Source organism: Thunnus maccoyii, chromosome 12 (genome assembly GCF_910596095.1).
Source record: "Thunnus maccoyii chromosome 12, fThuMac1.1, whole genome shotgun sequence".
Classification (NCBI taxonomy): domain Eukaryota; kingdom Metazoa; phylum Chordata; class Actinopteri; order Scombriformes; family Scombridae; genus Thunnus; species Thunnus maccoyii.
The window spans coordinates 5,886,075-5,904,154 of record NC_056544.1 but is presented as its reverse complement, the minus strand read 5'-3'; the positions used below and the strand labels follow the sequence as shown (position 1 = coordinate 5,904,154).

The following is an 18,080-nucleotide window of genomic DNA, read 5'->3' as shown; positions in this document are numbered from 1 at the left end:
GTGTTTTGGTGTGTTGTGTGGAGGCTCTTCCCAAGGAGATGTGAAGTTGTTAATCCGCAGAAATCCTTCATGAGATCAAAGTCTGTGACTATTGACTGCATAGCCACTTACAACAATAGGATTAGTGCGCGTGTGTGTGAGTCTGGCTACACTACTGTGTGCACACAGAATGTGAGTGTCTGTGTGTGTACATGTTTGGGTTAATGTATTATATACACAGCCTGCACTGCATAGTATGTTTATATATGTGTATGAATGTGTATGTTGTGTGTATCCCCTAACATATGTATCTACAGTCTAATTTTAAAGGACCAGTGTGTAGGATTTAGTGGCATCTAGTGGTGAGGTTACAGATTGCGACCAACTGAATACCCCTCCCCCTCCCCATCCAAGCATGTAGAAAACCTATGGTTATCACGAAACTCGCAAAAAATGTGAAAGGCCCTCTCTAGAGCTAGTGTTTGGTTTGTCCATTCTGGGCTACTGTAGAAACATGGCGGTGCAACATGGTGGGCTCCGGAGAAGAGGACCCGCTCCCTATTTAGATATATAGGGCTCATTCTAGGGTAACGAAAACACAACAATTTTTATTTTCAGGTGATTATTACACTAATTGAAACATACTTTTGTATATTTTATTCCATTTCTGCCAAGTCCGTTCCGCTAGATGCCACTAAATTCTACACACTGGTCCTTTAAGTGTGTGTTTGTCTGTTTGCCATCTGTCCCTCTGTTTTATCTTTTCGAACTTTCTCCCTCTTCCTCTCTTTCTTCTGCTCTACCATCAGACCGTGGAGAACTGTGTGTGCATTCTGAGGAACCTGTCGTACCGTCTGGCTGCAGAGACATCTCACAGCCAGCAGGGGGGGTCTGAGGAGCTGGACGGCCTTTTGTGTGACACTGGCGGGAAGGACGCAGAGAGCTCCGGATGCTGGGGCAAGAAGAAGAAGAAAAAGAAGGGCCACGACCAAGTGAGAAAACAAATATTTCTTCCTTTCTTTTTTCTTGTCTTTTTGTCTGTCCTCCTCTCTTCTCTCGATTTCTAGAGTTGGAGATTCAGTGGGTCTCTTGTTTAGGCAGGGCAAATCCATGCAGCTAATGTCCCCTCCACTCAAAAATGTGTTTTTCTTCTTGTTCTTACAGTTGGATGTTTGAGCTTCACGGTGTAGAATGATGTGTGTGCAGAATTTGACTCTAGCAGACTGTTTTCATGTTCATCTGCAAAGAGGAAAGTTTTTCTGTGCTCATTGAAATTCCGCCTATGAGCATTTTTTGATATCACAACTAGTTTGGAGGCTGATCGTGGTCCAGTGTGCAACTTACACGAGTGTGATGTGGAAACTCGAAGCCTCCACTGCACAAACACTGAGAATGGACTTTACAGTGAAGAAGGAGACATTTCATGTCCAGCAGTTAAATTTTTGAAATGAACAATATAATATAATTTTTCATTAGGTAATTGTACTTAAAAACATATTTAAAAAAAAACATACACACATTATTATTTCAAGCAGAGTATTTTTTATATATCTTATAACATGTCTGGAGGGAATCTTCAACGACTCGCAGCCTGGACCATTGAGAACTTGTAGAGCAAAGGTGGCTTTTCCATTGTATTTTACAAACCAGGAAGGATCAGACGTATAGTACGTCATTAACGAGATGACAGCAGAAGTTCGGTTTTGGGTCAGTAAGTCCTGGTACTGGAAAAAAATACATTTGAGTCCCTATGTACTAACAGTATTCTATCAGAGGAGGCATCAATGTGCAGGAACATGGCAGCTAGATGCGCAGGTGGCAGATGGACATTCTCTCTGTGGAATATGGGCCTTTTAGTTGCTGAGTGTCTGATTCATTCCTTTGTTTATATTAATATTAATCATACTTTTCCTAATATGACACCTGTGACACCTTTAGCATGAAGTGAGCAACATTTCTGGGCTCTGCGTGGTCCTGGTGGGTTTTAATTCGTGCGTCAATTGTTGAGATATCCTACAATCTTTGTCAGTGCTGCTGCTCTCGCTGTCTTTCCATTTTTACCTTCACTCTTCACAACAATACAGTAACATATAGAAGTTTAACTACCACATACAAATCGTCATTTACTCACCAAATGGGTGCAAAATTTTCCTTTGTTTAATGCTGTAACTTCATTGGTTGGTATTCCCTGTCAGATGTCCACGATACAAATTAAACAACAAGGCAACAGTAATACAGATGGGTTTTACAGACCTTTGTCATCTTGAACTTTTTGAAAGTCTCAAGGTAGTTTGTGTTTCTAAACTGGATAAATACATCCTTGTCAATAGCTCTTTTGTATAACGCCATGCATCATTCAACACAATGTAAAATTATAGAGCACCTACTGCATATTTTAAGGCATTTTAAGACACTATCTCTACCATTATGTGTATTTATTGTTATAATTTTGTTGTCCGTCTTGTGTAAGAGCACAGTTCTTCACAGTTCACAGTTTTGTTTTTTTCAAATCGAGAGAGAACTCAATTTCTCATTTTGTATTGGAGCTCTGTGCTGTTTCTACTTCAGGAAGATTTGCTCAGTTCAACCTTGGTTCACACTATCTAAAGTCTCAAATGAATATTTATGAATGCACTACAGCTTTCTTTGATATTCATGATGTTTGAGTCAGAGTTGTTTTTCACGTCAACTACTGACAATCACCTACCACCTCGATTATTTAGGGTCAAGTCTGCAGAATGAGATGACTCATAGCTACGTCTATCAAGCAGAGCTTGATGATGTCACACAAATATGCACTTGTGTCATTCTTTGATTAAAAAAAAAAATCCATGATCGACGAACCAAAGACCGTTCAAAATGTGTGGCTTTTACACAGCAGTATCAGGGGATTATGGCTTTACCTGCAGATTAAGCCATGTTTGACTTTCTGCGTACTGGCTACCTGTGCTCAGAATCACAAAACTGATTTAGTACATCTCTCTGGATTTCCCGGGTATGTCCATCTGCTGCCAACAGGCAGACTTTCATCCTCCGTTTAGTTAAAAAGAAAGGAAAAAAAAAGCTCCTTTAGTTGAAGAATTGGCAGAAACCTAACCGCTGCCTTGAAGCAGGCTCTAACCTCTTGTCATGCTAATAAGCAATCAGCAACACATTATGGTCGAGTGTAAGACGTCTTTTACAAGTTTTAGTGAAGCCGTGGGGAATGAGAACCCAACACTTCCGGTGGATCGGGGTGGGTGAATTGCTCATTAGCCCTGCATGCTTTTTCTCCCCCCTTTCATTTCTAGCAAAGGCAGAGAAAAGAGAGTTGAAAATGGTAGTGATGAGCCAGGCCTTTGACTTGTAGTTGTCGAGCAAAGCCTCAACAAACTTTTTGTGTAGACAGGAGCCAGGCAGAACCAGAGAGATGAGGGATCTTAAAACTAACCCTGGGATCAGATTGTAAAGGGACAAATCATCAAATCATAACCTTCCCATAATAATAACATGTAAACCCCCCTCCCCCCCTCCCCACTATCTGTCTTTCTGCACTCCAGTGCAGCTGTGGGTGATTACCATGAAGTAGCGATTGGGGAGCTTGCTGGAGAGGGCAAAACTCTACCAACTGTAGGGTAATTAGAGGAGAGAAAGAGGAGAGGAGAGGAGAAGAGGGAGGATATGTCGATTAAGATGAGATATAATGGGAGAGTTTAGGTAAAAGGGAGGCTAGAAAATACAAAAGGATGAGTGAGGAGAAAGAGGAAGTAGTAGAATAATAAGATCAATGACAGAGTAGCAAAGGAAGACAACAAGTGGAGTGACAAAAAGACATTTTGTTGGCAATATTACAGAGCTTTAACAGATGTCATCTAAAATTACGTCATTACATATGGAAGGAGGATGGGAGAATGATATTATTTTTTATACAACACAAAATGTGTGGACTTATATTATGACAACTACGGTGCACACAGGACATCTCAGTTTTTTAAACATATACACCCATAAATCAGGATCAGAACCAACTATATAGATCAAGTATGTTTAAGCATACAAAGACAATAGACCTATACACAGTGCACAGCGCTCAATGTACTGGAAGATACATATAACTAAACAAAGACAACAATGCTAAACAAAGCAAAACATGTCAAAGATATATAGTAGTTATTATGTACAGGAAAACTTCACTTATAGATGTTCCCTTTGTCTCTGTTGATCATTCACTAACCTCAGCCCTGTTCCCTTACTGTTGCTAAGTAACTGTAAGGCAGTGACTGACAATTTCTTTCCCCGGCTGAAATGCAAAATGCAAAATTTAACAGCTGTAACAATTTAGCTAATTAAGCTAACATTAGCTCCATGAGTTGGTTGAAACACTGTCTATGTTTGACTTTTTAAAATTTAAAGCTGAACAAAAACCCTGTAAAGATGTCTTAAATACTTTATGACTGCATACACAATATCGTGCTACAAAAAAAAAAATTGAGGCTAAGCTGCATGTCGCAGGCAAAAAGTAAACAGACATGCAGCAGTGTTCTTGGATTGCAGTGTAGAGCTAGTTAGTCCTTGTATTATAAGTATGATAATGAAAAATGAACCAGTGTGTTTGACGAACGCCATGCTATCTCACATAATGAGTTTGGCCGAGGTTGCTGGAGTGTAAACTTCCCCAAATGCAATAACGCAGCACAGAGCTGCTAAAGTTAGCCTGCACTCTTTAATATTAGCATCCAGGACCGGCTCCGAGGCAATGGGGAAATACTACACAGTGGATGCTCTAGTCATTAACAGGGCTGCTTTTACAGTAACTTGTTAACCTTTAAAATAATGTTGTATGAAATGCGTCTGGCCTTGGAAGTAACACAGGGTTAGGGTATTAATAGTAACCTAGTGAGCTGTACATGCTAACATGTACAGCTTATGTTAGAGTAAATAACACAATGTTTAATCCATTCCTTACATTTTTGTGCTTGTATTTTTGGTTTTGGAGAAGGTAAAAAAGAGCACAGCACCATCCACATTCTTAATGTACAGAGTTTCCCTCTTACTACATCCCCATGCACACCACAGAGGGTTTAATGAACAGTCAGTAGACAGATGTAGACAAATGATGTACAGAACATACAATAAAAGAATTTTATGTTAATGTTTTTGCACAATTTGTGTATTAAACAATAATATATAGAATTTGTAAGTACAGTAAATGTTTTGGTATTGCAGGATTATTTCACCATTGTTATGTCCAAGTGTTCTTGGACATAACATGAGACCCAATTCATGATATTTATGAAATGAAAACCTCGATAACTTCTTTTATTGAATGCAGCTTGATTCGTATCATTCATTTGGACCATAAAAATAATTTGTATTCCTTTAAAAGTCAATACACCATATTCCCCAGCCCTGGTCTGAGCCCCTGATGGATGGCAAGTTGTCACCACTGAGCTTCTATAATATTTTCATAAATAAGGGGAACGCATATATGCAACAAATCCTATGTCCAGGGCAGCAAGTAATGATTGCTTTTGGTGAAAATGAATTTTTTTTTTATAATGCAACTACTCATCAACATAATGTAGTCAAATGTCAGTACCACTGATTTGTGTGAATAATATTGCAATGTCACTGAGAAACCTCCTGTATTCAACGTTCAACATTTTCAGTTATTATTGATGTTCAGTATTGCATTTTTTTTACAATTCATCATCAATGCAGGAGAAAATGTCAGATTTCAATTACAGAGGAGACAGAAAAACAAAATGCACAAATAGATGAATGCCACCTCATTTATATACTGCTTATGAATAGTAAATCTCCTCTCTCGTTCTTGCCTGAGGGGACCATGCTGGCACCCTACCACTGTCAAACCTCACCTCACACAGAAGTCAAAATGCCTTTCTCTCCTGAATTATGTCTCATCTTCCACAGTGGGACGGCGTCGGCCCATTTCCAGACTTGGCGGAGCCCCCAAAAGGCATCCAGATGTTATGGCACCCTACCATCGTCAAGCCCTACCTCACACTGCTGTCTGAGTGTTCCAACCCAGACACCCTGGAGGGAGCAGCTGGGGCCCTGCAAAACCTAGCTGCTGGCAGCTGGAAGGTAAAGACTCAGGCTTATTGTAATACTAAAAGGCATATGCAAGAATGTATCGAAATTCCAGTGGGTGCTGGAAAGTGTTTTTGCAAAATACCACCCTAACAGCCCCCGTTCTTCTGGTCATTTTGTGCTGTGGGATAGCAAACTTCACTTACTGGCTCTCTGGAATGTCCTCATGCATGCATGAATGTAATCCTGTGGTGCATAGTTCTCTGAAATCAACCCTTTCATGTAATGGTGTCAAAAGACTCTGGTTGGAATAAATGCTTTTCCTAGTGATGAAAGTATTTTATTTTCATCAATATTTCAAAGATAATGATGAACTACACGGAGGACTATAGACATTGCTTCAGATTTAAAATATTTATTTGTACACTATATATTTATACTTTTTTTTTTTATATATATCAGCGAACTTGATGGACAGCAGTTTGGTCTGTGTAGACATGCTGCATTTGACAGATTCCTTTTTTAATGAACTAGCATTGATGTAGAAAATTCCTATGAATACAGTATCAGTAAATTTGACAAATTCTTCCAATGTTCACTTAGTTGGTGTTTTCAAAGCGTTCAGCCACATCTCAAGGCCTTCTTCAGCATACTTATTTTGCTTTATAGCATCTAAACCATAAACGAAAACTAACATTTAAACCATCTTAACACTTAAACAAGTCCCTCTGCTGAGGAATGCCAAGAGATGTGACTGAAAGCCTCAGAAATACCAAGCAAGTGGAACTTGTGGTGGGTCAAGAATTCCAAAAAATCCAAAAAATATTTGAAATACTTTTTAGAAAATCAGCCCTTACATGTTTCAGAGTGCAATGGTCTTCAGCAGCTTTGATATTCCATTATGTTTTGCAAATTTCCAGTCGTAATTTACCAAAAATGCAGTGATATTCTAAAGGAAAAGAATAACATAGATTATGCAATCACATACTTTTTTGAAAAGAAATAGCCTGTAGTGGCCACTTCTCATCAGTTAATTTGAATTATAATACACCAGAAATTAGGAAAAAGAGGAAATGTGTGAATAAAAGTGCATCAAAACAAATCTCTGTGTCCACCTCTGACCCCTCTCCTCCTTCTTTCCGTGCCCAGTGGTCGGTCTATATCCGGGCCGCAGTGCGCAAGGAGAAGGGGCTCCCTATCCTGGTGGAGTTACTGAGGATAGACAACGACCGGGTGGTCTGTGCCGTGGCCACTGCTCTGAGAAACATGGCCCTGGACATCAGGAACAAGGAGCTCATTGGTGGGTAGCTGATTCACAATAATTAATGATACAAAAGTATTGTATTGTATTGATACTGCAGTTGGTTGAAATGTCACCAATAAAGAAAAGAGAGCTCTGATTCAATGTGCAGGTACTTCTTGTATCTAGATTAATTGTTTTTCTAGCACCTACCCCACTGAGGTTTTGTGGATATGCAAAAAAGAAAAAAATGCACCAAATAAAAAAAGGTATAATATAATTACTAATGAAAATCGACTTTGATTAAGAATTTTCTTGATACTAGTGGAGTAATATGCCTTAATTGAAGATAATGACACTGAAAAGAAGTGCAGTTATCTCCACCCACGTGCAGAATTACTTTAATACTTAATATGACACTTGTTAAAGTAGACATGTTCAGCAGTAATATTTTAAAAGACCTATTAAAATATAATTTGGACAGAGAATCATTGCTGTTGGGAATGGCAGCGCGGCAGGTTGTGTGCTTTTATGATATTTGTCTATTTATGCAGATATACAGATCATTTCTTTCTTTAAACAGATACTAGTGTTGCTCCGGCTGATCGTTTGATGCTTGATTTTCCTTTGGAGACAGAGTGATGTCTCTGAACTGTGATGTGAACTCTGCTTTTCTGCTGGTCCCCATAGCAACAACCACATGCCTCCTTCCACTTACTCTGTCTGATGCTTCAGGCTGTGAGCTAAGCTGCGTGTGTGTGTGTGTGTGTGTGTGTGTGCATGTTGTCTAAGTAAGCGAATGTGTCCATTCATGTGTATACCATATGTAGGTTGTAATGTCATACATCATGCTGCCACTGGGCACGTATGTATTTTTTGATAGGACATATTGTCAGCCTTCAGTTGGGTTCAGTTAACACGATGAAATTGCGTTAGAGACACACCATATTGTGTAGTTGTACCCTTGGAGCTTTCAGCAGTAGATATCAATACTGTCTGCACAGACTGGTCCTCTGTGAGCCAACTTTATTGCTGCACTGTTACAAACTTGATTGCAAGCTTCACTTGCAGTGTTTGTATGTTTGTAATAATGTGACTATTGCCAATACTGTGAGGATATGGCAATAGCTGAATTAAGCTGCTCACATGGTACGATTATGTTTGACAACTTAACATAATAAGCTGGTTTATTTGTGTGAATATGATTATCGGAAGAGAATTGTGGTTTTTATTACTTAAAATCAAAAAATCATTAAGAATATTGAATTGCGAGAGTGTTTATATACAGTTTGAGTTAAAGCCACGGCTCTAGTTTTAGCTCAGTAGTAGTGTTTTCCGCCAACTTCAAGTTTTTCTTGACTTTTGTCTGTAAATGTTACTGGTGCGTTGCACACATATCAACACATCCACACATACGTGTAACATAATTTCTGCTGACTGTGGCCTTGGTGCAAAGTACTGCAAGTGCAGTAATAATGTAAATAATAATATCAGGTCATTATTATATTTAGCATTAGTTATTTTCTTATATATTAATCAAAAGAGTCGATGCTCTCTTGCCACAGCAGGGAAACTCACATAGTGTGAATATAAACTGTCAACGGGTCACCCCACCACCCCAGGGTGATGACCCAATCAGAATTAGGGGCAGAGGGCACAGTGGATAAGATTGTCCAACGGCAATACTGGTGTGTCATGGGAAATGTAGTCAGTCAATTTTAAATCATGTGCTCATGTCTCCATTGTGTGACAACCACCCAACCAGGTTGTATTTTTACTTCCCTCATAGCAGCTAAGACCTTTAGCTTTCTGACAGACTTTATTTATAATAAAATGAATGATTTTAAATATGGGGGATTAATTAATTATAAAAATATAACTCATAATCAAAGCAGAGGTGAAAAAAAATCTAAAAAATAAGAATCTTTCAGAGAGCATTTGGGATGTCTGGTGGCTGATATCTGTGGGGAGACTTCCTGTTAGAGCTGTTTAGAAGATTTAGATTTACTGCAATGATGATGAGACACAAAAGCATCTTTTAATGGATTTACAGAGCTCAGGAAGTCTGAGATAAACTGAAAGCTCATGGTGTACATTTGGATTTATGTTATAAATCTGTCATGTATTGTATTATGGAAGATAAACTGCCATCCAAACATACAGAACTGATATAGATAATTATATGTATTGTATGTTTAAAACTGTGGAAAACGATATGTGCTATGATAATACAACAGACTGTAATCAACAGCGACACCGTAATTAAACAGATACTTGCTGACCTCCAGAGGAGGAGAAGCTGGATAAATCTCAGCGCCTCCCCTGGAACATACTGGACTTATGAACTGACAGCACTTTATATAGGATCACTAAACTCTATGCACTTTGTGGAGGTTTTGCACTTTGGCGCTGGTCGCACTTTATATGTAATTGTTATTTGTTCTGAATTTCAATAGAAATCTTTATAAAAAGGAAAAGAGGAAAGTACATAGTCTACTTAGGGACTATACAGAAATCATTATGGGATAAAATGTCATATCAAGTTAGCCTATTATATAATTCAAGTTCAGCATCACACTTTCTACTACTAACGGGTGAAGTTAGAAGCAAATAGGTATTAAAATCTGTCTTTGACTGTTTTCTAATTTTCAGGACAATTCAGTCAGCTTTATTATGTGAAACATGTTATATTGCACAGTACATATAATACTGATCTAAGTTAGCATAGCAAAGATTCAAATGGTCTTTCTTTCATTCCTATTTCCATCCTGTCTCCTTTCCATCTCCAAACCCTTTAACCTACAAAATTCCACCTGCTCTGTCACTTTTGCCATCAGGTAAGTACGCCATGAGGGACCTGGTGCACCGTTTGCCCGGTGGCAGCAACAACAACAACAGCAGCGGTGGAGGAGGAGGAGGTGGAAGCGCCAACAGCAGCAGCCTGGTAGGGAAGACCATGTCAGACGACACCATCACTGCTATCTGCTGCGCACTGCATGAGGTCATCACCAAGAACATGGAGAACACCAAGGCCCTGAGGGACGCCGGTGGCATTGAGAAGCTCATCGGCATCGCCCGCAGCAAAGGAGACAAGTAAGCTGAATGAGAAGATGTTGTCAGGTAGAAGGTGGTGTATTAAAAACCACAGGTGCATCATGGCCTTGCCTTTTAGTTACAATCAAAAACAAAACTTTGCATCGTAGATGCTGAATTTTTCAAAGCTGATCCAGAATCTGAAACTGAAATTATTCAAATTACAACCACTAGAATTTAAAGCATTGTGATCGCATGTTTCTAAGAATACCTCTGCATTGTCAAATGAACAGCCAACATACATCAGCATACAAGTCACACAGAACAGAGACTTCTGCACCGCAGTCACCACGTCGCAGGATTTACAGCTGCACTGGATATAATCTTTATTTAATCGTCCCCATATTTCCAAATGTTGATTGTGAGATGCACGCTTCGGCATATTAATGCCTCACTGGCAGCCTGCTGTTCTGCATTTGGTTATTTGTTCATTAGCAAAGCACATAGTAAACAGGTAGAGTGGGAGACAAATGTAGTCAGATTCATCAGCCCAGTGGACAAGTAGGTTGAGTGACAAAGGGCTGCAGGAGGTGAAGGAGCTGAGAGAGACTGCAGCAGAGACACAGGAGAAGGGAGAAAGAAAAGGTTTAGAGAGGTTGTGCTTGTTTTAGAGCAATGAGTCAACACTCAAAGCAGTCAACAAAAAATAAGGTCCAAAGATTATTTGACCATTCCTCTCTTGCTCACTGTCTACACAATCTGTTTACCTCAACTACATTTGCTTTGCCAGTGGGAACAGAAAAGAAATGTGGGGAAAGTGGCCAGTAAACTGCAGATAGAAAGGTTGTAATGCCTTCATTTCATACTTCTTAAGGCTGATTATTTGACCCAAAAGAAGATTGTGCTCAACCAAAGACAAAAAAGAGAAAGCAAGGGGGTGTGTCAGCACAGTCAGAGTCCAAAAAGTATGGCTATGCCCTCTTTAGTGTGCAGAAGTGAAAACTTCTGTGCATTTTCCCCCTGTGTTGAATTTATACACATAGAAACTGAATAAAGAACAATCAGACTGATTTAGGTGTATCTATAATTTAGTGTTTATAGCCTGAATTAAATGTATCTTGATTTTTTCTATGATTAATACATTAAAATGATTTATATATTTATAATAATGCATTTAATCAATTTAACACATTTAAATATGTGACTTAAAGGTAGCTCATCCTCACCAAATTGCATGAATTTCACAATCAAAAGCTGAGAAGCCAGTGTTGCCAACTATTTTCAGTGGAAAGTAGCTAAAGCCTCCTGGAAAAGTGTCTATGACATCATGACGTAATTACATTTATACGAGATTTTTAAAAATCTAAAGGAAATTTAATTAACTTAAACTAGACTGACTGTAACTAGCCATATCATTAGCTATTTTTTATTTTCTCATTTACAGATATCAGCCAGGGAAAATCAATAAGTAAACTTAGTTTTAGCTTAAGCTAAGGCTAACCCTAGCAGTCTCACCAGCTAGCGTTCACTTGATATATCTAATATTTTCTCTGCTTTAGTTAGCTGTCTAGTTGGCTATAGGAATGTATAATTTTCACAGAAATAGTGAATCAAAAGGTAATATTAAGGTCTTAGCTCAGTCGTGACCAAATATTTAGCTACTATGTTTCGACTTTGTATAGCAGTATAATAGAAAATACAAATTTGGTTCTTACTTTTATACCAAAGTTGTGTTTATTTTATCCAGAGCTCTGTGAAGAATCAAAGGTTGAAATTAATTTCCAACATTATTCAAAGTTGACATATGGACGGTATAAATCCATAGATATTCAAAATTTCCTCATTTTTGTTTCCGTATTTGCTTTGCATCAGTGCAAGAGGACAGGATATGCAATCACAGAATCCAAAACAATAACATTTACCAAAATGACTTGAAGAAATACATTTTAATTTCCTAGGCACTGATAAGGCCATATGAGCCAATTAGACCCATGGCCATTAGTCAGCAATGTCAAAACCTGGAGGATGCAGAATTAAATATTGGCCAATCAATCAACCAAGCAATCATGCAATTTAGCCTGAGAACATTTGTTGAGATAAAGAAGGTATTGGCATAGTGCATCCTGGGTATTTTCTTCCTTAGAGGCTTCAGTAAATTACTGCTTCACATACTGGTTTAGTGTCTGCCTTATTTCTGCTTCTTCATTATTCTGCACTATGGTGTTTGAATACCTCACACTAGCACAAAACAAAACAAAACCAAGGACAGTCAAGCTTTATTCTGTTTGTCTTTCTCCTCTCTGCTGAATTCCTAGACATAGTCCTAAAGTGGTGAAAGCAGCATCTCAAGTCCTGAACAGCATGTGGCAGTACAGAGACCTCCGCAGCCTCTACAAAAAGGTAAAGTCTGCATGGCAAAATGTACTCTGGCTGTATAAACATTGGACATGTCAGTCTTGTTGGCTTTTCAGCAAATATTACTAACAGACTGAAAACTGACTAATTAAAAATGAGTTTTAAGACCTTTCTTCTCTTGTCTCCTCTCCTCTCCTCTCCAGGATGGCTATTCTCAGTACCATTTTGTCGGCTCTTCCTCCACGATAGAGAGAGACAGACAGCGACCTTATTCCTCCTCTCGTACTCCGTCCATCTCTCCCGTACGGACCTCGCCCAACAATCGATCAGGTATGTACACCCCCTCTCACACACACCCCCACTCCCCCCGTCATCCCTTTTGTCCTCTATCACTCTTTCTGTCAGTACAGTCCAGTCAAACTAACACTAGCTGAAGTCTGCTTTAACCTTCACACTACGGCAGCTTCCGACAAATTATTCTGCTGTCAGGTAAAATCCTTGTACGGTACCTCCTAAAGAGTCCACCCTTGTATTGTTGAAATTATGGTTTGACTAATATGAGCCATCCAAGGTCTCAGTGTTTCTGGACTGATGACAATACTCAAGTACTGCACTGAGGTACAATTGGTACTTGAACTTCCTTTTTACTTTTTTCCTATGCAACACAACCATAGTTATAATACAATAATATCATACTCATATACATACATATTATTCTGAAATGGGCCATTCTGCATAATAAATACTTTTACTTGTGATACTCTGTAAAATGTGGATGCTTCACACACATCTTGTTTACTGTTTTGTCTACTGTCATGGCTACAACTTTGTGTTCTATCAGAATCAGCTTTGTTGGCCAAACATGTGAACACATACAAGAAAAATACACTTAATATCTTTTATTAAATTCCTTCAAAGTCTTCACTACAAATATTATATGGACAGACATGAATGTAAACTGTAACTTGAGTCGTTGGCAGAGGCATAAAACCACATTGCGGTATTTCTAGTTATATTTTTGTATGCAAGACTTACTTTCTTGGCTTAGTCGATAAGCTTCTAAAACTGAGAAGAAACAAAAGATAATGATAAAAGACTAATCATACATTTTTTTTTACATTTTTTTTTACATTTTACATTTAGGGATGTGATCAAAATATTTAGCTGGCATCAATTCAGCCTCCTGCCTTGTCATTCAGACATACTGGAGGTGTATTTTATGTCAGTGCTCCTTACGAAAATTATTAAATTATTATAAATAATTATTAGAATAGGAAATTATACAGAAGGAGTGCTGCTCCGATTATTACTGATCCAACATGAGAAGAATCTCCTCAGCAATATAAAACTGGTTCCTTTACAGTGTTTCGTGGTTTGCTAAACTGTTTTTTTTTTCTGTGTGCACAAGAGCTGATAATTAAGAGATAAATGTATTACAGTGCTCTCTGTGCATTTTTTACCTTATGTTGCTGTAGCCTTGGTGTGAATCTGTTTTACAGATAGCCTGGAGATTCACTAATATTTAAAACATATGAGTAAACCTACTCAAAAAAAGGGCTTAGGCATTTTTGTAGTTTTAAGCTTTTCAGTTGTACCCTAAAACCATTGTTTTGGGCAGGTCGAGCTGTCAGGAAACAACAGCTAATAGATACCAGTTGGCCAGCTCATCACTCATCACTTTCATCAATAAAGGTGATGATGCCACAGGCCTGAACTATCATGGCTGATCATGGCTGCTGTTGTACTGTAACTTTAGAAAGTGACTCAGGCGCATTTTCAGACATGAGACCGACATGTAAAATTGCATATCATCACATTTAGATAAGAAGAAGAGAAGTCTGAAAGGGACTCTAGTATAACCTCTGCAACAAATATATTACCAGACAATTTGACACTGAATGACTAGTAGAGAAATATATTGTTCTGTATCTGCTAACCAATAAATAATTCAAATCAATTTGAAATGACTATATATGAGAGCATTAAATAGGTTTTGTGAGACAAAAAACCCCCACCAGATCTGGATTTATGAGGCTGTCAACTGACAGTGGCAAAATGATAAACACTGTAGTTTGGGAGCTAATTTCCCATTTTTTGTTTTGTTTCTCTGTTTACAAGTGTGCAAGCAGTCACAGATGGTTCATCAAGACATTTGTTTAATTTCACTGCTGCGGAAATTTTTGACATACAAAAGAAATGGCTCCTTTGTGTGGAAAAAGCCTTTGCCCGTACATTCAGACAACACTTGTTCTCAGCAGACATGGGATAAATGGCCTTGAAGGTGTTGATATCACAATAGACTGGTGATGTTAGCAGAGCATTAATGAGCATATGGGTCAATGCTAACTGTGTTATAATGTACAGAGGAACAGGAAAGAGACAAAGAGACAGATGCAGTCACACATACAGGCTGGCAGGCTGCATCATAGCTAGCAGCTTCTATGTGAAAGGCCGTTGATAATGATTTGAATATTAGAGGAAACGCTTCTGAACCATATGGCACTGAATCAATAGCCAGGTTTCCTCCAACATGGCTAACCAGATCTAACTCATTATCTTTGCCACTGATCCCCCCCAACCCCCTCTCTGTCTAGCATTTATTATGCTTTTTTTTTCCCCAACCGTGGATGTGCTTATTATCTATGACAATTTTCAAATTTGTTCCTTGTACAAGTGGTTCTTTGGGCGAGTAAGGCAGATACAGACAGATAAAAGTGCCAGTAGGAGTACTAGTAGTGAATGTAAGGTAGGAAAGAAGTGTGAGAGAACTAGATGTTCATAAAGTGTAGTAAGTAGAGGTGCTGAGGGAGTAGCCTGCAGCCAGACAGAGAAAGAAAGAGGAAGACAGAAGCAAGAGTAAAGCAGACATGGGGAGGAGGGATGACTCAGTATTCACTAGTGTTGGGCTGAATACTTGGATGAAACTTTTTACGAGCATGAGTATCATCCGATTAAAATGTGTCAATATCTGTACTCGTGATGAAGGAAAAATCCTCATTGGGTAGCTGTGTCCACATCGCACACAGAGCCTATACAAAGTTCACTGCTGCTGCGCCACATAGCACAATCATGTCATCATCACAGCCACTCTGTCTACAGGGATTAACAGCTCGCAACTCTCACCGCTTCAACCCACATCCGTGTCAGGCTTAGAATAGCAACTTCTGGTTAGGCCCCGCCCACCTCAGGTTTAAGCACCACCCATTCTGAGTACGGACACGGATTGGTTGAACAGATACAGATACAGATACAGATAATGGTTTACCTCTTTGAAATTACACCCTGGCCAAAAACCAAAACCTTTGTGAAGAATGGGACACAATACAATCACAATACAAACAACACCTCGTTTTTACTTACAAAAAGATGATGCTTAGAGGAAATAATGCATATAGAGAAGCCTCAGAGTGCTGACAGAGTGCAGAGAGAACTTCAAATCACTCCAGCCTTTCTGCTGTGAAAGGACTCCAGTGAAGTGTAAATAGTTCATTCATGCTGTAGTTTCCTTCTTGTGTATCCAAAAGTGTGTTTATGATGGAATGAAGGTTAAAGATATTCCCTGTGTGTGTGTGTGTGTATGTAGCGAGCGCTCCCGCATCCCCCAGGGAGATGATGGCATTGAAGGAGAGGAAGGCAGACTATGACTTGACCGGCAATGCCACTTACCATGGCAGCAAGGGCGAACACACATCCCGAAAGGACGCCATGACAGGTAGGAATTCCCTACTGCATGTCTGACATAAAAACACATGCACATTTCTACTCTGAAGCTCCCAGCTGACTTTATAGGTACAGGCAAACATCAAGTTAAACAGTGTCAGTAATATGGACCTAAATGTTAAATTCTAGAGAAAGTCAACTATGAAATTCTACAGTTTATTAGTTAAAACTAGACCAATAAATGGACCAGGACAATAATGTCTTCTGGTATTGTTGCTGACAATGAAATTTAAGTGTAAAACATTTGAAATTCTGTTGAGGTCAGATAGATGCTGGACCAATCAGGCAACTATGAGTAGCATTCAGGTGTTAACATGATTGGATTTGAATGTGACACTTGAATGTATCATCAAGTACTCAGACATTTCCTTGGATGATTTAAATCTTTGACCTGATGGTGGCTCTAGAGGAAAGTTTAAAGGATCACCAAAGTCAGAAGAATTCATCCTCTTGGAATCATAATAGTCTGCACAAAATTTCATGGCAATCCGTCCAAAAGATGTTGAGATGTTTCAGTCTGGACCAAAGTGGTGGACCAACCTACCGACCGCCATTGCCATCCATAGAGCAACAACACTAATGTAGTGAAAAATGGTTTACATTACTGGTGACCACCTTACGGCCACTGACTGCCTACCTACACTCCTCTGCATGCATTGACAGTAATATCCCAGCTTCAGAGCAAACTTTAATCTGAAGTCCTCATCCTCACTGTCTCTGCAGGTCAAATCTCCGGTGGGTCTTCAACACTACACAGAGGAGCATATGTGTCACCTACTGATGACCTGAAGTATAATCAGGTACGACAAGTCCTTTTCTGTGTTAAAAATGTTCATAATTACACATATGTGACCAATGTTGCAACCCTAAAGTTGGTCATAAAACATGTCTCATTATTGAGACAGTTACTGCTAGCAGAAATACATCATTTTTATCTCAAAGTATTTCAAATTATTACTACTATCTGTTATTTAAATAAACTACCATTTGGCAAAAGAAAGCAATAGTTGTGGAACAAAGCAAGGAGAGATGTAAACAGAGGGGAAAGAATGAAAACACCAAAGGCAGGTTAATGATTATATTTCAACTTAGAGGTTTTAGGTGTCACAGGTTCTCTGGGAGAAAAACATCTGAACACCCACAACACTCAACATCTGATGAAAGAAGTTTCTTTCAGTCTCTTGCCCTTCTTTGCACCTCTCTCTCTACTGCATTCCAATGTCTTCTTACCTCTTTATGACTCATCTCACCTCAAAGAGAAGGAACTGCTCTATAGTAAGCCATAGATGGAGACATAACATCATAGCAAAACTGTAAGCCTCTCTATATATGCGAATTGAATAGTTGTACTATAGGGGAAAAATACTATCACGTCCACAAAGGTTGCCTTAAACTCATACATTTATAGAGCCCCATTTAAGTGTTATTGGAGCACTGCAGTGAATTTCTCTCAGGGTCTGGCCTTCAGTCCTACATTGTTGCCAGTAAAAGGCTTTCATATTACCTATCACATCATTTGGCAGCGATGTCAGAGGCTGTTCGGATCTTGAAACATGCAACTTGGCAGTCTCACAGCAATTTAACCCACACCACTGATGGGCATTTCACCCCTGATAAATCAAAACCATTTTGTGTTTAATTACTAGTTTGCTAGCTAGCTAAACATACTGTCAGCCAGCCATCCTGTTGTAAAGCAAAACATGTTCAGCAACAGACACTT

General features: G+C 38.9%; 1 protein-coding gene across 13 annotated transcripts in view; it reads left to right on the top strand.

Annotated features, from left to right (window-relative positions):
• The window catches only part of ctnnd2b (catenin (cadherin-associated protein), delta 2b), a 178,340-nt gene that overhangs the window by 156,692 nt on the left and 3,568 nt on the right, over positions 1-18,080 (top strand). For 8 of the 13 annotated variants that reach the window (XM_042428429.1, XM_042428435.1, XM_042428432.1 and 5 more), the window contains 8 exons: positions 789-971; positions 5,893-6,066; positions 7,162-7,312; positions 10,090-10,345; positions 12,592-12,685; positions 12,844-12,970; positions 16,224-16,352; positions 17,084-17,160. In XM_042428429.1, coding sequence (XP_042284363.1) covers positions 789-971; positions 5,893-6,066; positions 7,162-7,312; positions 10,090-10,345; positions 12,592-12,685; positions 12,844-12,970; positions 16,224-16,352; positions 17,084-17,160 — 1,191 coding nt within the window. The remainder of the gene's footprint in view (positions 1-788; positions 972-5,892; positions 6,067-7,161; positions 7,313-10,089; positions 10,346-12,591; positions 12,686-12,843; positions 12,971-16,223; positions 16,353-17,083; positions 17,161-18,080) is intronic. The other 5 variants (XM_042428440.1, XM_042428439.1, XM_042428438.1 and 2 more) reach the window with 1 other exon arrangement.